A 23,746-nucleotide genomic window follows, 5' to 3' on the forward strand; every position below is an offset into this window, starting at 1 on the left:
ATTATCTATTATTTCACAGAGTTTGTACCACCCGGAAACCTGTGAATTGCCGTGCCTAAAACTGCGCGCTCCCGTCTCTGAGAAAGAGCGCGCAGATGCGGGGACGGGATGTGTGAGGGAGAAAGCAGAGGGTGGGGCTGAGGTGTTGTGGGGACAGGCAGCAGGTGAATCGCGCAGGGATTGTAAAAACCTAAAACCCGCTTCCCGTCACTCACTGCAGCGTGTGAGTGTGTGTTTGGCTCCGTATCTGCATGTGAGCAGTCTGTCTCACATCTACAGAACATTCAGACCTACGATGACGTTTAAAGTCTCAACGCCTGCATGAAGCTGAAACTCACCACGTATCAACCAGACTAGACCATCAGCAAAACTACCACGAGAAATACTCATCATTTATTAGCAACAGCATAACAATGTTATTAAAAAAGAATCCACAGACTTATTGTACTTTAAAAATGTTGAAATTAAATCAAATGCACACATTCACTTGTATATTTAGTTTTAAACAAATTGTCGCGGACTGAGTTGGATGGCTGTTGGGCCGCGTTAAAAGTTCTGGAGTTCATGGAACGCATCGATCAAGCAGAGATCTGATTGGCCCTCAGTTCTGTCGCTCAGCCTGTTGTTAGGTAGTTTAGACCAATGGGGTTCAGCTATGGGCCGAATAAGGGAAATGGGAGGGGCTGGAGCGGGAGCAGGTGAATATAAAGTAGGGAGAAGCGCTCTCGTCTCGGCGGGAGAGATTCAGGAGTTGCTGAATGAATTGAACGGCGTTTGTTGCGGTCTGCAGTAATCAGAATAAAGAACTTTAAAAGAGGTTAAGTCTCCGTGCCTCAGTGTGGGAAAAGGACACTACATTAATTGTATGGCTCTTTCGAAATTACATTTCAAAATATGTGGCATTTATGGCTCTCTTGGCCAAAAAGGTTCCCGACCCCTGCTTTAAATCCTCGTTAGAGTTTGGAGAGGAAGGGGTGTAAGTCTGCCGTGTATCCGGAAGTGAAACTCTTAAATCTTTATAAGATTTGCCCAAAAATTATCAGTCATCAAACTTTTCATCAGGGAAAGATTCAGTCCATCACTTTGCATTAGTATGTGCTGTTCCCATGGCAACCAGGCAAAGCAGCTCTCAGTATATTTTGTGTGCATCCCCAAAATTCTGTCCATTTCTGCCATTTAGCAGACCCATGACCTCCCTCTCTTTGTGCATCTATATTGTGAGAGTCCTCAGAGATTATTTTGACTGACATTCGTAGTTAGCCATAAAAACTGATCAAACCCATTTGAACCACCGGATTTTCTGCTGTGATCCAGCACTGATGGTGGTGCAGCTTTGTGGTCGGAAGGTTCCTCGAACAGCCTTCTCGCACTTCCTCTCTTCTACTCAGAGTCCCTCGTGGTTGAAGCTCGCTCTGTCAAAGTTTATGATGGTTGTCCGTTACACCACTTTCTGCGTCTTGTCAGCGTTAGAGCTGACAGACTTCACTTTCCCTTTGACAATAATTCACAATAACTATCAAAGAAATCCCTTCTGATGACCTTTGATCTTTGCACTGGGCACCGTCTAGTACGAAAATATGATGTCGGAGTTGCTCAGGTAGTCTGTGATTCTGTCCAAAACCAATCACTAGTGCACTATTTGCACAGTTCCAAAATCTAGTGTCCTAGAAGTCTCTGCAAAAACTCTAGTGTGCATTGATGCTCACTAGATTGGCGAATATAGACCACAATGCATTGGGTTACTGTATGTACACATATTTTTATAAATCATCCAAGTTTTCATCATCAGCGCACAGTGGATTGATAGATTGATTGTATTGACAGTAGCCTGTTTTTCTAACATAGCACAACCGTAAAGGAAAAAGATAAGACTCAAACTTTCTGACACATAAATTTAGATTATCATTAAAGACACAGTCTTTAAAATGACAAGAAAGCAAAGGTTTGAAATATTTCAGTCTATCATTCAAATTGAAATAGGACTTTTTTTAACTAACTGACATAAACTAAAGAATGTTCAAGATTTTTGGTTAAATTAACAAAATTATGATGGATTTGATATTTTTACAAATGCAAACATGCTCTTGGAGGAAGCAGAGATCCTTGGCAGGAATCTATCTTGGGAAAATATAGAATTAAGCAATTGAACAACCATTTCTGAAACAAACTAATAGAGAAGTTAAAAGATTACTTTTCCTCTTTTGCTTTGAAATCAGACATAGACAGTTAAAGAAATTAATTTACGAAAAATGTTACTGTTTATTAAAGTTCTTTATTTCTTTTTGTAAGACTGCTTTGTCAAATATTTATCTATTTATCAAAGAACATTTTTTTTGTCAGTTATTGTGTTTTTCTCTTTTCTTGATATAATAAACACTTATAAAGTCCCACTCTGATCCGCTTTAAATCTATTGTAAAGGCGTTCCCAGTGGTCTATTAATTATGATTTTGTGTTTTTTTTAAGCTAAAAAAACAAAGTGGTTTTTAAGTGTAGTTTTCTAGGACAGTTTTAGCAGAGTGGCAGTAGTTCATTAGATATCTGACTTGTGAGTGGGACAGTTGGCACAGATTAATAAGCCTGCCCCCACTTCCCATCATCCCTCTGTTTAAAGTCTCTCCTGCTCTAGTTTACAGCCCCTCACACCCCCAACCTAACATTAGTGGTGCAACAAAAAGGGCGGGCAATTATTGGAGCGATCCAGCTGAACAGTTCTGGGCCAGATTTCAGCTCGGATGAGGAAAACAAAGACATGAACGGATCTAGTCGTCTATAAGTGGATCCATTGGAATGGAGCGGAGCAGGGAGTTTGTGTCCCACCGAATGTGGCACCTACGTCATGGGTACAGGCTTTTTCCAAAATCATTTTTTTTTTGTTTGCTTCTGATTCACTATGATTTAACTAAATGTCAAAAAAACAAACAACAAAAACAAACAAACAGGCAATTTAAACGCAGTTTTCTTTATGTGTGTCCTCCATCATGAGAAAAATGCTACACGAAAATGTTAAAAAACCCCAAAAACGAGTTTTATTGAAATGGGTCTCTGAAAAATCGGCTTCCTCTTTTTAAAGTGTATTTTTGTGTTTGAAGGGAGGGAGGGAACATGGAATGCTGTGATGTCATCAAGCACACAAACACACATGCTCACGGGCGCGCGCGCACACACACAAAGAGCAGAGGAATCAGTCTCTCAACCTCTGGGGGAGAGCGGCTATCTTCATCCCTATGTGAGTACTTCGTTACTTTTGTACCTTTTCTTAGCGGCTTCCTTTTTGCTGTGTATCACCTCCCCCGCTTCCTCTGGCTTTTTTCTTCCAAAGGGGGGGTTTCCTTCTTATTGTGAGGCGAACGCGTTCTCCACTCAGCTTTTTTTTTAGCCATTTTGCTCCAAGTGCGGCTTCTGTGTGTAAGCTTAGCTAGTCTTTAACTTGTGAACAGAGGAGTCACTCCGTCCACTATTTGAGGGCAGGTTATTTAAAGAAGTCAGGAGGGTTTTATAAGGATGTCGTTGTCTTTGGGGGGGGAGAAAGGGACTGGGGTTTTCGTAGGGATGTCGGGGAGGAGGGGAAGTCGGCTTGTGATGACAGAAACAGCCCCGCTCCTCTGGAATCTCCTCCCATTCTTTAAGTAGAAGGAGCCTCCATCTCCTTCCGTGTTCGTTAAGGAAGGATGGTCAAAAGAAAGTCGGTTTTCTTTCAAAGGTAAGGCCAAAAAAGGACAATTTCTACGCTGAAATTAGGCTGATAATGTGAGTATTTGTGGTTGGGATAGTGACACTAATCCCTTGTCTGTTTTTCTTGCAGATATCCTCAAAATGGCTTCGAAAACTGACATTTAAGTGGGAGTACAACAAGCTGGGAGAGGAAACCGGATTGAGAGTGTTGGTGCGTGTGTGGGTGTGCGAAGCTGAGTCGCAGGCGGGGAGCTTGACTCACCAAAGTGAAGTTTATGCGGGTGAACAGGAGAAAACTGCCGAGGAGAAGCGACATGAAGCTATAAATCGGCTCCAAAAATAAAAATAAAAGCGACCACCTGAGTGGGGAAGCCGCCGGTGCTCCAAGGACAGGACCCTCACGGTTCTCAGCGTAAACCCGGCCGGCGTCATCATGCTGCAGCAGGTTTTAAAGGAAATGTACATCGACCCCGATGTGCTGCAAGCGCTCAATGAAGAGCAGAAGAAGATTTTGTTCCTGAAAATGCGCGAGGAGCAGGTGCGACGCTGGAAGGAGCGAGAGGAGAAGCTGGGGCGCGAGCCCGAACTCAAGCCGGCCAAACAAAAAAGAGGTAACCCCCACTTTTCAATTTTTAGCTCACTCTTCCTGCTCCTTTCCCCCCTCCTAAACTATCTCATGTGTCAAAAAGAAATAACAATAAGACGTTGTATCATTTTTATTTTTAAAGAAAAGTCACGGTCAGTCCAGTTTTAATACTTCACATTTCTTTGGGGAGCAACCACAGCTGTTAGCTACTGTTTCCAGCAGCTGTTAGCTAGCATCAGTCAATGATCTTGAATAATCTTTATTTATAAAGTACTTTAACATAACACGAGGCGACCAAAGTGCTTTACACAAATAAAAGAACTTAACCCGATGTTTATATATTTTTTCTTTAAATTCCCAATACTAAATAAAGCAAAAACAAAATAAAAAAGAAGGCTTACGTCATGTGCAAGAACTTTAAAATGTATGTGGAGACTTTTATTTTTAATAAATAGGTGCATCTAGGCTTTTTTTTTCTTTTCAATTTGTCCCAAAAAAATCTAGGCAAGAACAGAGTTTACAGATTTCCTTTAAAAACAAATCAAATCAAAGTTAGTTTATATACCCAGTAGGAACTTTCTCTGCTGGTGGAACACAGAAAAGTGACAAAAACTCATCAGTAAAATCAATACAACGCACAGACGTTAGATACGCAGACCTGCTGAATCAACCAAATTAAAAGGCTGACCAGGAAAAAATCACTAGAGGCAAGCTACAAGGAATGCATTCTGATATTTGAATGGGTGTATTTATCAGATACCGGCTTCAGCTCAAACACAACAGTTGTGTGAAGTGATGGATTAGAACAGAACAGTCAGGAACTCGGACAGAAGTGTTTCCTGAAACTGGTCTGACGTTGACTACAGAATGCTGTCGAACAGCTTTTTTTTTTGTTTTTTCATATCCTTACCAATCCTTTCATTCTGAAGTTAAACTCGTGTGGAATGAAGGGAAATATCAGGACTCTTTCTGTATTTTCATAGCCCGTTGCAGCTGCTCTCTACAGGCTGTGATCACATGACCACAGGAAGCTGCAAGGATCATGTTGCTGTGCAAGAATGGGGAAATGAGTCAAGTCTTGGAGAATTAGCATGGGGACAAACAGGAAGTTTGCAGGAAATGTATGCGTTTGGAAATCAAAAGGAGAATTCTGATATTCCCTAAAAATTTTAGTGGGACTCTTTGAATCGCAAACTTCTAGGTTGATCTACAAACCCTTCTTGTGCTGTCAGTCCTCTCTGATCATCTGGAGTTTTTGTGGTCAAGCTGACTTCATGTTTAGTTTTTGTTTATGTGCCGAGCATGACCTTTTCCTGCGTGTTTATGTTTAACTCGCGCAAAGCCCTCACAGATGAGCTTATCAGATTCCCGTTCTCAGGAATGGAACAGTGTTTTCTGTCATTTCTGACGCAATATTGTGGATACTTTGGGATAACTGCTCTTTATTGACTATGTAGAGTACGAGAACACAAACATTTAATCGTCCCAGATGATTCTCCCGGCTATTTACGGTTTGGCTGCTGTTTTTTTTTGTTGTTGTCACCCTGGAAAACCCAGTTTGAGTAGGATCCACAGGACAGACGGGGAGAACCGGTTGACTTCGAAACTGCCTTATATTTTTAACCACCAGCCTGTCACACTGGGTCTGCGTCAGCTGAGTTTTCTCTGTAAACGACTCATCAGCTCTTGCAGACGCAGTGACCGGTTATGACATGTTTGTGCACATGCAGGCTTCTGGGGCTTTGTGTGGTTAATCCCCACAAACACAAGCAGAGTCAGCTCACATGTCACGGTTATTCTCGACTCAGAAATGTGGTTTACGTTCAAGGTGCGAGTCAAATGCGTCAGGGATTTTTTTCACCTTAATGCTCTGTTCATTTCCTCTCAATGAGCATGATCTCACAGTCAGAATGCAAAGATGTGTTGGTTTGGCTTAAGGAACAGACTGAACCCATCAAACTAGCTCGTAATGTGATTTTTATTTTTTGCAGATCATTTGATCTATTTATATCATAGTAATGTCATTGTTCGAACAATAAATATTGGAATAAATTAAAATTAAAAACTGGTTTATTTTATTGGTCAAAAGTTTCATTTGTAAAGGGCACATTTTCATTTTTTTGGAGTTTTAAAACAAAAACAGATTTGATCATTTGAAAATGTATGCACTTAATTCTGACAATCTGCTCCTTTTTCTTCAGAAAATTCTTCCACTTTGTTGCTTAAGTCTTCATAAATGTGAATTGTGCTCGCCCAGGCATGTTTTTATGCTTATCATCTTGTTTTACTTTAATTCTTGCACGGCTCAGTCTTTTTTTTTTTTTTTTTAGATAACTATCTTGCTGTAATGTGAACTCATGACCAACTAGGAACACAGTAGAGGATTTTGTACTGAGAAGGCAAAATGCCAAAAATTATTTAAAAACAATTAATAAGAAATGTATGAATTGAAATACAATTGAAATTGAAATGAATGTATGAATTTTCTCTTATTCTTGCTTAAACTAGATTCTTTCCCCTCATAAATCATTTTGCTTAAGATTTTTTTTAAAATGGTTTTACTAAAAGATTTTATTTTAGCAGTGAAGACGTTTTGCATTAGTTTATGCTCCTTTATCTAAAATCTGTTACTTCATGCACAAATATGTATATAAAAAATAAAATGTATTACAATATTTTTTTCTTCTATTCTATAAATTAAAAGCATTAATAGAAGTCATTTTCTTAAATAAATCTATTCTTTCATCTTATAAATGCGCTTGTTTCTGTAGAGGGTCATGGATTTCAAAAATATGAGAAAAAATGTAAAAGGACTAACTGAAAGGCATATTTTAGCTGTGATTATGTTAAAATATTTGCACCTCAGTGAAAGCTCGATATTTATCTGGTTAGACAAAAGAACATTTTTACAAATTCACTTTTGACTGCTACAAGATTTTTCAGTGACGATTGGATAGCTGGATTTGGTTAATTTTCAGTAATCTAAACTAAAACAAAATCCTAAAGACAAACAAAAGAAATGTTTATCTACTCATGTAAAACGGATTAGTCATGACATGATTGAAAAAAAAAACATAAAAAAATCAAAGATGCACATATTACAAATCCACATAGCGTATTTTCAGAGTACGTCTAGTATGTACAGTAAGTCACGTTTTTACTTTTTTTGCATAGTTTGATCGGAGGTGGGGCTTATGTCTTTTTTTATTTAAGAGAAATGACAAAAACTGCTAGAGGACCAATGAGTTATATAGCTAGAGGAGACACGCCCGCTTGAGAAGCCTGGCCACCGGTGACGGAGCGCGACGCCATCTTGGTGAGGTCGTCGGCTCCCACATGACAATGCTTTCTATTGCCTTTAGTGGCATCTAAGCAGCTTTTATAGAAGATATACATCATTTGTTGTTAAAAGCGCACATTTTAGTGAAACATGCATAGTTGCAGGACCTATTAAAAATAAAAAAATGATTACAAAGAATTTTAACAAATAATTTCTAAACATTTAGAAGTCTTAGACCTCTTTGATATGTAATTTAAATTATTTAGAAAGTCAATATATTATAAGTCAATAATAATAATAATAATAGATAATAATAAATCAATAGTAAGTCAATACAAATAATAAATAATAACAATAAATATGTAATCAGTCAATAAATAATAATCATGATAAATCAATAATAAGTCTTAAAAAAGTCCAAAGTTAACAAAAGATTGACTCTAAAAATAAACAAAGAAAAACAATAGATTGACCCTACTGATTCATGTGAGTGATCAATTTGTGTAACACAGATGGTATGTTCCGGTTTTCAAGCAAACAGTATGGCCAATCTTATCAAAATCTGTTTCCACAAAATGTTTTGACCATAGCCAGACTGTATTGCTAGTTGGTAACCACAGTGATCCATCTGTTAGCTCTTTTTATTGCTAAGGCCCACTTTTTCCTTAAGTCTGAATCCATTGGAAACCTGCAAGAAAAGTTCAGTCACTGAGTCAGAAATGTTTAAATCTATATTACTATAATAGCCTAGTCCTAGTATAGTGTATATAGGTTTAACACAATAAAGTTTACATTTATGACGACAGCAAATTATACGTACATCATGCAGCATGTTGGTAATAGCCCTGCAGCATCATGCATGTCAACATGTGCATTATTAATGAAGCCCCTGTAGCATTAAAAGAAAACATTATGGTACCTACCTGTCAAATGTTATGCCTTCCTCCTTCGTCGACTCATTTCTCCAATTTTGGCAGTTGAAACCCGCACAATGAACTGGCATTTTGCAAAAAATGTGTTCACATGCATGCACTGCAGCAGTGACTTGACCTCACCAAGATGGCGGTGCTCTCCTCTCATGAGGAACCACGTGATGTCTCCTCTAGCGATATAACTCATTGTAGAGGACACTACACTGTGTTTATATCAGTCTTTGCTACTGACAGAAACACAGAAAAAGAAGCATTGGCCTCAGCGGAATTATTCAAAAGTGACACAGTTGATGAAGAATTCAATGTATTTTGTGTTTTTTAGTGATATGAAGAGCTCAGTTGACTTGTTGGCATGTTCTTTTTGTTATGATTGTCTTAATTGTTTATACGTTGTGCTAATACACTAGATTCCTCCTGTGGTTCTTGAAGCTTAATAAGCATCAATGTAATGATGCTTTTCATAAAAAGAAAGAGCACTATAGATGCAATATTTGCTTTGCGGATGTTGATGGAGAAGTACAGAGGTGACAGAGAGCTACACTGTGTCTTTGTAGATCTGGAGAAAGCTAAAGCTGCAGTGAGAGAGGAGCTGTGGTATTGTATGAGGAAGTCTGCCGTGACAAAGAAGTATGTCAGAGCACTACAGGACATGGATGCAGGCTGCACGACAGTGGTGAGGTGTGCTGTAGCGGTGAGAGAGGAGTTTAAGGTGGAGGTGGGGTTACGTCAGGGATCAGCTCTGAGCCCCTCCCTGTTTGCAGTGATGACGGACAAGCTGACAGATGAGATTAGACGGGAATCACCATGGGCTATGATGTTTGCCGATGATATTGTGATTTGTGGCAGGAGGAGGTGTAGGAGAAGCTAGAGAGGAGGAGGTTTGCCCTGGAAAGGAGAGGGATGAAGTTTAGTCTCAGCAAGGCTGAGTGCATGCGTGTGAATGAGAGGGACTCATGAGGAAGAGTCAGGCTACAGGGAGAAGAGATAAAGGAGGTGGAGGATTGTGGTGAGAGCAGCCTAGAGACAGTGGCACTGAGGAAAAGACAAGAAGCTGAAGGTGGCAGAGAAGAGGATGCTGAGGTTGTCTTTGGGAGTGACCAGGATGGATAGGATTTGGAACAAGGACATCAGAGAGACAGCACATGTTAGAGCTTTTGGACATAAATCAGAGAGACTGAGAATGTTTGGACATGTTCAGAGGAGAGATGGTGAATCTATTGGTAGAAGGATGTTGAGTCTAGAGCCAGTGTGCCGTGTTCTCTCTGTTCTGTGAGAGAACATGTATAGTAATCTACAAAGCACTAGTGTTCTCTGAGAGATGGTCAGGTGTGCCACGGGAAGTGGATCATTTTCACTCATCTAAAAACATTTAGCATGAAGATGCTGCATGTTCATCAAAAAAGACTCCTGTTTCACACTAAGTAGTTTACTGACAGCTTTGAGGAGCTCTTCAAAGTGTGTCTTTCAGAAGGAGGGCGAGAAAAACTTTTAACGGTAGCTCCGCCTACACTTTTGGACAAGCAATCAGCAGCAGCTTTGACGCAGTGATTCATATGGATCATCCGAGCACCCCTAGTGGCTTCCCGCGGGATCCGGTCTCGGTCTGTGTAATGAGTGAATAAATTAATGAAGCTCAGAGACTTGAGTCTGTCCAGCATCAGCACTACTGCAGTATAACTCCCCATGATGCATTGCGTTAATGTGAAGGTGTCTCTTACTGCGCTGCTCACCATGAGCAGAGTGTGGTCTAAGTCATCTTTATAAAAGAAACTGCTGCTTTTTAATCATGTCTGGATTAAAGGACACATTCAATTTCAGACTTTAATCACTTTTAAATTCTTGAAGTTAGCTTTAAATGTAAGTAATAACAAAACAAAAGAAACCGGAAGAAGGTTAAGTGGCCAACAGAAAAATAAATAAATAAAACATTTTTGTTAAATTTACATATTTTATTTAGACCAAAGAATAAAACTTCAGCATGTTCATGTTTTTGTGTATTTACAATTAAACTCATGAATTTAATGAAGGCCCTATTTGTCTCAAATGTATCAAACATGCTGTGCTTGTAGGATATTTAAAAAAAAAGACAGTTGCTCTTTCCTAAACATAAAAAATAGGCATATTTAAAAACTAAATTACGGTTTAGAAAGTGTATCATTTTATTTGGTTTGGCCTACATGAAATTGCCTTTTAATAAACTGGAGGGGAAAAATAACTTGTGCAAATTTTCAACTAAATTATTTGAAAATTATCATTGAAAACTATCACAACTTTTAGGAAAGCTGCTGAAACTTCCAATTCTTTGTGGCTGAAAAATATAACAAAAAATGCCTGTTAGATCGTGGAGGGACCATGGGACATCAATACAGACTATAGAGTTTCTCTCTTTTGTTTTTTTGTTTTGTTTTTGGTTGCTGGATTGTTGTCAAGGAAAAAGTGTTCCTTGATGCAAAAAGGTTGAAAAACACTGGAGCAGATGATGCAGAAGACATGGTTAGATGGAAGAAGCTGATTCAATGGCAAATATTTGTACTTAGAAATGCTTGACACATTAAATCTAATAAAGAGAATTTAATTGCTTGATAAGGAGTGAGAGGAAGCAAATGTATATAACCCCACCCCTATTACGCTTTACTCAGCTTTTTTATTTTACATAGTTATCATAAACCGGTTCATAGCGTCTCATACGAGTAACCTATACTTTACTAGTCCAATCCCTTAGTAAAAATATCAAATAATTGATTACAAAAAGACATTGTTCCAGGAATCATCATTACCTTTCACAGATTGACTTTGTGCTGCATCTTCCTTTGTGTCTAAATTGGCTTGCATGCCGTTCAAATCTGTCACTCATGAAATGTTTCTTTGGTTGAAATTACAGAAAAAAATTCCATCCTGAACTGATGGAATCAAAAACCGAGTTCATAAAGTACTTTTATTTAAACTGTTCCATTTTCATTGAAGCTGAGGAAGTCGTTGCATAACTTGGTGTTTCTTTAACAGCTAACGGTAAGAGCGTGAGCTGGCAGCTGGGCCGCGATGGAGAGGTGTCCGTCAGCGTGATGGGAGAAGTGGATGAACTCACCTCCAAGTTCCTGTCCACAAAACTTCTAGAGAAACCACAGAAAGAGAGAGGGTAAAGTCAGGAGTTTGTTCTATTTATTATAATTTGTCTTCAAGTCCCACTCCTTTTGATCTATTTTGATATATTTGATCTATCTATCTGTTGATCTATTGCCAAAGCGTTACTGGTGGTCTCTTATTATCCAGTCGTTCAGTTTTGAGCCAGATTTCAGCTCAGATCTATTCATCTACAAGTGGATGCACCAGAATGGAGTGGAGCAGGGAGCTTGTGGCCCCATCAATGTTTTTTTTATTTTTATACCTCAGTTCTAAAAGCTCAAATAGCATCTTTCCATCAACTATGTGATTAAAGAAATACTCACAAATGCAATTTTAGGCTTTATTTTCTTTGTTTATGTCATCAGAACAGAGGCCTGGGTGAAAAATCGATTGAATGAATGAATTTGAATTTTTTGTTACGGGCGATTTAAAAATTAACTAAATCCAGTTTTTGTGTAATGATGCATTTTTGGCTCCCCAGAGCTTCCGTAACATTAGTTTCACACGGCGGTATGAACAACAACATCACACGAAACACCAAGCGACAACATGTCTACCGGTGAGAGTGGGACGTTTGTTCCCAAGAAAGGATTAAAATCATCTGTTGTTGGGAACTAGTATGGGTTTACTGCCACAGACGTGGAGCAAGTACACCCCCCCCCCCCCCCCCCCACGCTGCAACATTTGCCTAAAGCCCATCGCAGTCAAAGGCAGCAGCACCACAAACCTATTCCAACATCTGGGGGAAACCCTTTATTATTGTTCTCCTTCACTCCGTAACACCAAAAATGGACGCTCGTACACCCCCAACACGTGTGCGCGGTTGACCACAACTCCTGCTGCTTCATCAGCGCGGTGATCAAAAATCCCACACCGTCACAGCTCTAGTTTATATGTTGTAGGACACAGTAAATTCGACTTCTCCAGTACCGATAGCAGAACCGTTGAGGTCAGATCTCACTGATGCTGCAGTCTTGAAGCATGTTGCCCCGGGGCTCGTTCAATACCGGGGCTCTGTACCCATCCCTGGGAAAGGGGCACGGTGGAGAACAATCACCGAAGCGGTCGCTTTGCATATAACTAAAGACATGGCACCCATATATACCGTGGAGAAGACGGGGTTTATTGATTGAATTAAAACCTTAGACCCCAGATATGAGCTGTATTGTTAATCCTTTAGAGAATGGTGCCACTCTCAAGGTGAATGTTTGTCTCCTTTTAGTCTAGACTACAAAGTGTGACATAAAACACAGCTGGGACTTTGATTCCCAGAGTTTGTTCAATTATTTATTATTCATCCCAGAAATGTCTTGCGTTTGATTAAATAAAAGCAAAATTTGCTTTGAGTTGTCTGCCGTTTGTACTTACTGCTTTCCTTAAGTAAGGGGGGAAAAATCGGGAAAAAATTGGAAATCAGATAGGGCTGGCCATATCGCCCAGCCCTATCTGAACATGTCTTTAAACAAGACCTTCATGAGGCTGTGGCACTCTGTAAGATGTACGTAAAAGCCATAAAATAAACTCCAAAATATTATGCTTCACAGGGTTCAAAACATCTTTAAAGACAAAAAAGACTGTGAAAAACCTCAAACGGAGAACGTCGCTCCAAAAACCAAACCTGACGTTTCCTCGATTCTGAAGGTGAGTGGCTGGTTTTTTTTTTTTAACCAAAACTATAAAACATTCACAAAAAGTCAATTTAATTTGGAAACCTTAATATGCTGCCTTTGTAATACTTACTTTTTATGTTTGTAATCTAATCTTGTAATTAACAGCCAATAAGAGGCTGTGGAAAACAATAAAAAAGCAAAAACAAATTGCTCCCTTAAATTAAGATTTTATAACCACAAATTAGCATTTTGTTGCATTTTGAGAGCATTGTTAAGCATTTCAATGTCCTAGATTAGGTTTGTATTAGCATTTGTAGGTATTAATGTGGTATTAGGCACAAATTAGCACTTTGTGCCCACATTAGAATTTTATGTGCACAAATAAGCACTTTTTATTTGCCAATTAGCATACTCATTTGTGCACACAAAATACTCATTTTGTGTGCACAAGAGTATTTTCTGGGCAGAAATGAGTAGATTAGATTATACCGATTAGCATTTTGTTTGATTAGCAAATTAGCATTGTGTACACAAAATATTGATTTGTGCGAATTAAATGAGCATTTTGTGTGCACAAACCCCTTATTTGGGCCCACAAAATACTAAATTTTTTCTTCATAAAATTCTAATTTATACCCCCTAATGGTAATACAAAACTAATATACAGCAATAAAATAATAAATAATAGCCACAAATGATTATTTTGAGAGAACAGCCTTTTTTGGGCTCCTTAGTTTCATGTAGCAGAGTTGGAAAAATGTTCCTGTTTGCTGCTTTGTCATCATTGTAATGGAATTTCAAACATCACACTTGAAAAATGAGCTGGATGGGAAAAGGATCAGTAAGCTATTGGTCTGTTCTGAATATACTATTTTCCCCAAACATTATTTGCCTTTTTTTTTTTAGTTTTGTCATCATGGCAAAAGTCCAAACGGCGCCAGAATGACACGTTTCTGTGGCTCATTATAACTCTCCCTGCTGCTGCAGCTTCTTACTGCTCACGCGATGGAAACAAAGCCCTTTGACAGATTTCCATGATGATTCTGTAGATCTGCTCTCACATTCAGTGCCAGAGAATTTCCGGCATCCTCCTTCCTTTCTGTCACATTCCAACTTGTGAACAGACTGGAAGTTCATGAGGATGACGTGTCTGGTAGAGCATCAGCTCACATGCCTCTGCCTCTCCCAGCAGGGGAAACCTGAAAAGGCGACCACTTCTCTCCCTCTGCCGGTGAGTTGAGGCAACTGCTCGCTATGGCTGAGCTTCTGGGCTGGAGACTCATGTAATGTCTTTGCTCATCCTACAGGTGTCAGTGAGTGATCCTCCACAGTCTACACCAGCAGTAGAGGTATCAATGAATTACTAGATTCTGATTTATTTTGTGTTGCATAAAATATAGTAAATTGAATTTTCTGCTGTTTTTTTATTTGTTTGTAACTCAATTCCTTGAGTGGAATTTGATCGAAGCATCACCTTTGAGGTTTTCTTGAGGGATTTCTCATTAAGCCTTGCTGGCCCTTTACTTAAAAGTCCCACTCTGGTCATCTTTGGATATATTATAAAAGTGTTCCCAGTGGTCTTTTAATTAGGACTATGCAGTTTTTAGCCAAAATAAAAGAAATCTGAGTTGTTTTGTAGGACATATTCTCCGCAGAGCGGCATGAGTTTATTAAAAATTTGCCTCTGACTGTTGGCCAAAGAAGAAAAAAAAGAAATGTGTAGAAATGTAAATTTTAGCTTCATTTTCTTTCTATTTGTCCTCTATCATCGGACAAATGCCACAAGAACATGTTGAGAACGCCATTTTAATTGGAGTAGGCTTCTCTTTGGACCCCTTTCTCCCAGCATCACCCCACCCCTCCTCTCACGACTCACCCTGAACTGACAAAACCAAAGCTCCCTCTCCCCGGATACGCGGCGTGTGCTTTCTGTCTCGTGTCTTCATATTCGGTATGTGCGCACGTGCCCATGCGCAGGTGACACACTCTGTGGAAGTGGCGAAATCCCAGAGGCCAGGCAGGATTTCTGGACTGCCCCGAAACAGATGGTTGGAGAACTTGATCAGGGAATTAAGACACTGGAGACGGGGAGGAAGGCGTCAGTTGCAGATGGATGAGATTCTGGGATCCTCTCCTGAGGTTTGGGCCTGTGAGCTCTCCTCTGTTCTCCGTTTTTCATCTCATCTTTTTCACAGGAGGAACGGCCTCTCCCCCGAATCCCTTAAATCTGTACTAGCTTATCCCTATTACAGACTCCAGAATGCCTCGCATACATTTATTCTTTATACTTCACCAGTTTTGATGTGTTCACAGCCAACATTTCAAAGCAGAACCCTTCCCAGACAGTGACTCCTGAGTCGAACGCTTCGCTCTTGGAAACAGGAAGGAGGTGTAACAATGAGTGTTGCTTGTTTTCATTAGCTGATGTAGAAATGTACACCTTTTCCTGGGAGGTGGAGACCTCCACCCAGTAGCAGAGGGAATGTTGATTAAGGTAGTGTAGGATCAGAATGGAGGCTTCATGTCTAAGCGTCCTCAAACTTTTAATCAGCGGCTCACTTCCACTTCATTACTGGACACTGCTGTCACCGGAGAACTATGTCATTTGGGAAATCGCATAACCAATCGTTTAATCCGACTGGACGGTTATTCTGCTGAATTGAAAAGAGTCCATGTAGACAACAGTTTCATGTCCTTTTTTTGATTCCCTGAAATATTTCTACATTTTTTTTAGCAGGTTGAAGTGAAGCCGGTGGTTCCAATCAAGGAGACGTCTGCTCCTCCCCCAAGTTGCACCCATATTAATCAGCAGAAACTGGCGGGACATCGTAACGCACAAAAAAGGCCAGGTAAGACCTCCTTAAATCTTCATCACAGGCCAAAGACTGTCCACTGGAACCCCAGAAACTCCCCGCAAAGGAAAGATTAGTGAGCTCAGGATCTCAGGGGGGTATTCCAAAAAGCAGGGTATGTGAGTTACCACGGTAAGTTTGAGGCTAAGGAAGTGGATAACCTCAGCTTAATTATTTGCTTCAGTTAAGATAGATCATTTTTTTGAGTTAAGACAACTTAAAAATAACACGTAGCTTTCAGACAGTTATTTTAATTTCATTCAAATTAATTCAATTAAGTAGGTGTAACTTTGGTGCTGCTGTTTTATTGACAGCGCAAGGAATTGTGGGATACCATTCCCTCTGCCTGTCTGGACAGATTGGGGTTTAAGTAAGGGGTTTTGGCCAAATGTGTTAAGTAGTTAAGCTGTTTTACTGTATTTTACTGCGTTATTCTATCCTGTATTTTTTTTTCTTTCTCCACCATGAGTGAGAGGGAGGGAGAGGAAGAGGATGATGAGGTTATGTAGCGCCACTAGTGCTGTGTAATGTTGAACAAATTGAAATTAAAGTCATATTAACATAATACATTTTTCATTTTGCAAATCCACACTGAAACGTTCATTTTAATGTTCTAAAAATGAGAAAATCTGCGGCCTACAACTTACACATATGAGAGTTCAAGAAGTACAATAAATTAAGATGGAAAAATATTAAATTGAATTGGAGTAATATGACATTTAGTTAGATAAATATGCAAATTTGAGTTGTATAAACAACTATTGAGTTGAATAGACGTAAGAAATTAGGTTGAATAAATTTAACTCAATTACTTGTTACCAATTGAATCAATTCATTTAAGTTGGATACATTGGATACATTTTATATTTTTTTATATATATATATATATATATATATATATATATATATATATATGCATCACAATGAAATTAAGATCAGAAACTCTTGCGTTTACTTTGTCCGTTATTTTTCTCCAAGCAGAAACTCTTTCTTTTGCTGATGCCGCCGTATTACTTTTTGATGGACGTATAATCTTCATACGCCGTCAGTAAAATCTCAGACTCAGTCTCAAAAGTATAGCCCTCTCTTTTTTTTCTCCACGCGTTTCATTGGTGACTCCGGAAATCGGCGATCCATTGAGAATGTCTTCATGTACTTGCTGTGCAAGTGAACCACTGGAAAACTATGCAACCCTTTACATGTTTTGTTGGCAGCTTGAGGTTATTATCCAGCCCGATTTTCTCCTTTTAAATATTTCTTTTGCAGCTCATCTAAAATAACATCATAATCACAGAAAGAGCTCATGGATCTTTGATTGACAGCAATAGTTTTTCCTATTCCATCTCTTAAGTTGAAACCAAGTATTTGTCGCTGAAATAATTGACCAAGCCAGGAAGATTAAAACAATTCTTTTTAAAATAATCTTCTTTGGGAAGAACTGATGTGTTCTGTTGAAAGAGAAGCAGAATGAGGGATTTATTGTCTCCCTAACCAATGCACTTGCCAAATATTGACATCATTCCCCCAAAATCTTCGCAAATTGACTGAGGAGGGTGAAAAATGCAAAAGAAAGAGGATAAAAACTTTAAACTGACTGCTTTTTGGCTTCTAGTCTGGTGCTTTTATTCTTGGTCTTGTTTAGAAAGAAAAATGTCTGAAAATAAAAGTTTACCTGTTAATACAAAAACCAGACTAAAAGTGTTCAGTTTTATATTTAGTAATGACTAATGTTGAAGTCAACAAGGGAAAAACAATCTAGTTTAAGCTTTTTTGAGTCTGTTTGTGGGCTGAAACAACTTCAAACGATCAAACACTCCTCTGATCTTTGATTGATAAGATACTTAATCCTACATTACATTATTAAATAGCCGTCCTTAACGGCTTCACAGGTTTGGAAAACACAAAGGTCTTACAGTTTGTTATAAGGAAGTCTGATGTTCAGAAGTGCATCAAGATAAACTATTATGCTATTAATAATAACTATAAACTGTAAAATGCCTAAAAATGTAAAAAGAAAGGTGTATTTTTTTTAATCTCACCTCAAAAAATATTTAATCATATGGATGCATTTCAGCCCAATGTATCCTTTAGGCTCAATCTCTTAGAAGTCTTTGCATCTCATTTTTGAGCACACTGTTTAATGTGGAAAATAAATGTTTAGGGTAGAAACTGTTTTTTTAGCCATTCACCCAAAAATATGTCAAGATGACCCAGTTAAAAGTGTTGAGTTTAGCACCATCTAGTGGAATTGAGAGGTGCTGCAGAAAGAAAAGCTGAATGAGAGGAAAGGCTGTTTCCAGAACGATCCCTCTGCTGGAAAAAAGCTTCATCTGCAGCACGTCATGATCTCCTCAGACATGCAACAGTTTACTGCTGTTTCCCTGCCCCGGAAATTACAAATACACTCATGCATTGGGTAAATGGGTTACAATCATTTTCATCACATTTATATTTATGAAGAGTTCCATGTTTGAAAGGCTGTAACTTTGTTTTTTTATGGTATTTGACGTTTCATTCCTTTTATCCATGTATTGATTTAAAAAAAATGTTTTCGGCCATTTGTGAATGAAATATTCCTGTAGAGGGCTGCACGGTGGCGCAGTAGTTGGTACTTCTGCCTCACAGGTTCAAATCCCGACTGGTACCGACCTGAACCAGAACCTCAGTGGGGGACCTTTCTGTGTGGGGTTTGCTTGTTCTCTCTGTGCATGCGTGGGTTTTCTCCAGGGTCTCCGGCTTCCTCCCACCATCTAAAAACATTCATAGGTTCATTGATTGCGTAATCTAAATTGTCCCTAGGTGTAAATGTGTGTGTGAATGGGTGTGTGATTGTGGACATTCTACCCTGCGACAGGCTGGCGACCTGTCCAGGATGCCCACTGCCTTCGCCCACAAGTGGGATAGGCTCCGGCAGCCCCGTGACCCCGAAAGGGAATAAACGGAAGAAGATGAATGAATATTCCTGTAGAACTATCAGCTCATCACAAAAGCAGGGAAGAAGATGGATGTGGTGGAGTGGGATTCAGGTGGGTGGAGTAGGAAATATATCTTGACGGAATCACTCCATTTCTGTGACAGTGGCGAAGGATTGTGACTGTGGGAGCAAAAAACTTTCATAAATCAATCAGCTGTTAAACAAAATGCCTCATCTTGCAACCAGAGAAAAAAATGTATTAAATTACTTGCTAAAATTAAATTATTTTACAAAAGAAGTTTGAGAGAATATTTGGATTAGAAATGCTGCTTTTTCATTTCTGTTCTTTTTGGTTTGATTTTGAAAGTAAGCTGTTAAAACTCTCCGGCACTTCCTAAAAAATCTAGAACCCCAGACTTTATCAATACTTTGGCCATAAAAACCTACTTTTGAATTTTTTGTATTGTTACTATTTTTTAAAATCAAGTTTATAGTTTTGGGTGGCATTTTGCCCCTTTTCACTGCATTTGCATAGTTTTAAAACGATTGTAATCAAAATTCATCAGGGTTTCTAGCTCACACATGCTATTTACTCACTTCCATGATGAAATACATCTCCATAAGTGTCTGGAATATTCCGCCGGTGACACCAGGAGCTGGAAAACGCTGTTAAAGGTAGAACTGAACAGAATCTAAAAAATGAAACTGACAAGTACATTGCAGCTCATGTATCCTTAATACGGAATGGAGTAAGGAGAAGTCTGACTGTAGAACAGAGGAGAATAATTCCTTACGACAGCGAGTGTGTAGGCCGCAGTTTGGGGATAGGTGTGTGAGCGGTCTTGTGTGGTTGGCAGTTTGCATGTTTGTGTCTATAAATCCTCCTCTCTGCATCCGCCGGCTTTGCTCTCCTCTATCTTCACCTTCAGAGGGAAGGACAGGCATTCCAGCAGTGCTTCCCAACTCTTGCCCTGGGCGACGCTCAGCCAGAGCTGATAAGTGACAGGGGCCCCAGCCCCCACACAGGAGTCAGCCCCAGGCTTACACACACACACACAGTATACACGCACACACCTCTGTGCCCTTCAGTCCACAGACGTGCTGCTTGGGATTTCTGCCCACTTCTGTGACTCCAGCCCACCTCCTCTCCTCCAGCCAAAGACGTGAAGGTCTTTAAGAGGCAGAGATAGATTAGGCTTTGATTTTTGTGCCTGCTTGCTCATTGATGCTGCGTCCTGCCCCTCCTCTTTGTCTTCTGTGTACATTGATGGGCTGATGTGGTGAGGAATGACGGAAACAGCAGATTAATCCGCCACAATGAATGATTTACGGCAGCAAACATGTGAGTGGGTGTTTTTTTGTAGTTGAATGAATCCTTGTTCCTGCAGATCAGGGTGCAGCTGCTGCTGAGACAGCTTTTGGTGGAAAGGTGTGGTGCTTCAACCTCCATTTCATTAATTTTGGGTGTGTTAGGACAGGTTCATCTGGTTACACCTAGAAAGTTTTTAGTAGTTTAATGTACATGTATTTTTTATTGAAAAAGTCTTCCTTTCTGTTCCTCCAACTCTGTTAAGAATTCTGCTCAGACCCACGGCAAGCCTCCGAGTCTGAAAAACTCTCTTAACCATGACTGTGTGTGTGTGTGTGTGCATCTGCGCGAGTGTTTGTATGCGTGTGTGTCAGCTTCAATTGCTGGAACCTATCCAAGGTTTCCGTGGTGACCACACAACACAACGAGACAATCAGAGGCAAACCCACGCAGCGCGGCGAGAGGACATTAACACAGGAACAGCAGGTCAGGGGGCAGGAGAAGGCAGGGCAAGGCGGGCGGGGAGGAAGATGAGGCGGACGGTGGAGGGAGGCAGCAGAGCCGCAGGAAGAGGGGTGAGGGAGAGACAATAAACAAGGATAAACAATAATAAAAAAAAAACAACCTGAAAAAGCTACTTTGGGTTTCTCTGGTTTTGGCCTTAGGATTGGCTGCCTGCTTTTCAGTTAGTCGGAGGCAAGCGTGACTGAATCCACGAGCAGAAGGGGTGGGTGAGGCAGCGTGTGTGCGCGGCATGCCTAGACTTGAATGCAACACGAGAACATGCGTGTCTCTTTAAAGTCATCTGTTAGAATCAGCCTGTGCACGTCTGCGTAGTTTTTTTTTTCTTCTTGCGTGCACACCACAGTGTGTTTGTGTGCTGCCTTGCACGCCGGCGCTCTCACGTATCCGTGTCCCCCAGGGATGACGCTAAAAATATGTGGCTCCTCGAGCCTTCTGGTGTCTGAGCAGCGTCTGTCTGCTCTTCAGCGGCGTCCCTGCGGCCCTCCCTCCTCTTCATTACTCCTGTTCCCTTCATTCCTTCCCACTATTACACCCAAACTTGGTACTGGGGCAGCCTCGCACACATACACACAAAAACTACGCCCAGCTGTGTCCCCAACACACTTCCTGTGAGGATGACCTCTGCTCAGCCAGAGCGGCACAGGAGGAAAAACAGCCAGAGAGGAGAGAGGCAGCATCTGCAGAAGGGAAAGGTTGGAGTTTCTAAAAGTTCAGTTCTGCTGATGGCAGCTCCAGGTTGAAGTACTGATGCATTCACTTGTGCTGCTGGCTGCTTTGAGGATCTGGAAATCAGGATGTTGTAGCAAGAAAAAGAGTCAGTCATTTTAAAGGCCCACTCCGATGAAAATGGGTGTTTCTAACATGTTTTTCTGAGGATGGAGGACAGATAGAAAAGAAAATTAAGCTTAAAATGGCATTTCTGAGTATTTCGTTCAAATCAACGACTAAAAAGCCGTCTGAAAAAGCCTGCAGCAGTGACGTAGGTGATGCAGTGGACGGGTCAACAAGCTCACTTCCAACGTACGTCTTTGTTTTTCCTCGTCTGAGCGGGAATAGCTCTGATGTTTTTGCATCGGTAAGGTTAGCCTGGGGGTGTGGGGCGCTGTACTGTAGCATGTAAACAGTTGGATGATGGGAAGTGTGGCCAGACTTACTCTGCACCAACGGTCCCGCCCCCAAGTCCAAAGATGATTGGAGTGGGACTTTAAATTGGTCAAATCAATAGTTTTAACAGACGTAAATATATTGTTGTTGTTTGGCACAAAGACATTCAGTCGCACTCAAACGTGTAAAAGACATGAAGCCTCAAAAAACATTTTTGATGGTTTTGTTGTTTGTGGTACAAAAAAGTGTCCTTTTAACTTGTTTATTTGTTAAAAGCACAAAGCAAACATCCCTTTACATGGTTCACCATTAGCCAACTGACCCGGTGACCTGGTGGAAGCAAGCTTGTGATTGGACGTCTTTTTGCTGACATCACATGTGTATAAAAAGGCAAAGGGAAGGAGGCACTACAGGAAGAGAAACTGACAACAATAGCCAAAAATCAAATGCTCACTTCTGGATGGATTTAATACTTTTTAACCAACAGAATCCGCTGCTACTCTCAGCAGTGGTCCCCAACCTTTTTGGGCCACAGACCGGTTTAATAAAATAAAAACAAAACTTTCTTCAGAATTAGAAAATAAGCAAAATGGAAATAATCTAAGGTACAGGTTTTTTTGTGTCCGTGGACAAGATTTTGAGGTTCAAAATTTGCCTGAATGTGCTAAAAACATGTAGCTGTCATTTAAATGTGAGTCAAGTGGATCACCTGCAGAAATAAGATTCTTTTTTATTTTTTATGAATCTTTTCTTAAATGTGGGATAGATTTAAAGATAACCTCCCTGTTTCTCTTGCAGTTGAAGATCCCTCTAAAACGTCCATCTACCATCAGAGATCGGGGAAGCCATCAGACTTGGCCAAGGTTGGCCAGGTGGTGGCGCTAATACAAACATTTAGCCAGCGTGAAGCTAATTGCCCCCCACCAGCACCTTTTCGCGGCGTCAAGCCCCCGCTTCCCAACAAGCCTCATCACTTACGTCCAACGAACTTATAATCCCCAGCAAGATGGCCACCAAGCTCCAGGAGGCCCCATGCTGGAACTACGGCCTCAAACGGCAACATCAGACACGGCTCTTATGGAGAGGGAAGTGGATGGACTCAAAAGTGTCTTCACCTTCTCACTGCCAAAGGACTTTTTGTCATCACTGTTTAATATTTTGGGGGTTGCTTTAGATTTCGGATGCTGCCAGGCTGTAACCATTCTTTAAAAGTCCAAAGCAACCGGTTGTACCGAAAATTGACTATCAGAGGGATTCATATAGATGCTTTAAGCTCTGATGATCTGGTGATATAAAGACCCTTCTGCTGTCTTTCCATAATTCTTAAATCTGCGGGCACCTTTTTTTTTTTTTAATGATTCATGTCAAATGTTGTGTTAAACGTCAAATAGGGGTTTGGTGGTGGAAAACCAGAAGGTACAGGAGGGTCCTCCTTTATCTTGCCGTCGCCTCCCCTGCAGTGGCATCGGCTTCTGAATTTGTCAGTGTTTTCAACGTCTCTGCGCCGCCAAGCAGGAGTTTCCCTCAGACCTGTTGTGGAGCAAATGCTGGTGCCAAACGCACGCTGTTCTGTCACGTCTAGGAAATCAAACCCTGCAGACTCCGTCGCTGCCAAAAGGAACACAGCTTTCATTGCTTCTTTGGAAGAAAAAGCTGTGCTAGATTTGAGAGTTTAATTTTTTTTTTCTTTTTGCATTTTCTTTCATTTTCTACATGGAAACATCTTTTAATAATGGGATAATAAATGCGAGCAACGTGCTCTTGAATGAACAGAGAGGCACGTTTGTCCTCGATGCCTAAATGAGTCGATCAAGACGAGAAATAAAACTGTAAATAGA

General features: G+C 40.2%; 1 protein-coding gene across 7 annotated transcripts; it reads left to right on the forward strand.

Moving 5' to 3' along the window:
* Window positions 1-3,105: 3,105 nt before the first annotated feature.
* On the forward strand, window positions 3,106-23,746 carry zgc:100829 (uncharacterized). Of its 7 annotated transcripts, none has more exons than XM_023962498.2 (8): window positions 3,106-3,227; window positions 3,804-4,284; window positions 11,475-11,607; window positions 13,139-13,235; window positions 14,394-14,435; window positions 14,512-14,553; window positions 15,939-16,053; window positions 22,707-23,746. In XM_023962498.2, the coding sequence occupies exons 2-8, from the start codon at window positions 4,107-4,109 to the stop codon at window positions 22,901-22,903; spliced, it is 804 nt and encodes a 267-aa protein (XP_023818266.1). In that variant the 5' UTR covers window positions 3,106-3,227; window positions 3,804-4,106; the 3' UTR covers window positions 22,904-23,746. The 7 variants fall into 7 exon arrangements, with proteins under 7 accessions (XP_023818266.1, XP_078786931.1, XP_023818269.1 ...); XM_078930805.1 differs by having other exon boundaries at window positions 15,942-16,053; XM_023962501.2 differs by having other exon boundaries at window positions 14,397-14,435.

The sequence above is a fragment of the Oryzias latipes genome, chromosome 14 (assembly GCF_053564925.1).
Source record: "Oryzias latipes strain Hd-rR chromosome 14, Olatipes_Hd-rR_3.1".
NCBI lineage: Eukaryota > Metazoa > Chordata > Actinopteri > Beloniformes > Adrianichthyidae > Oryzias > Oryzias latipes.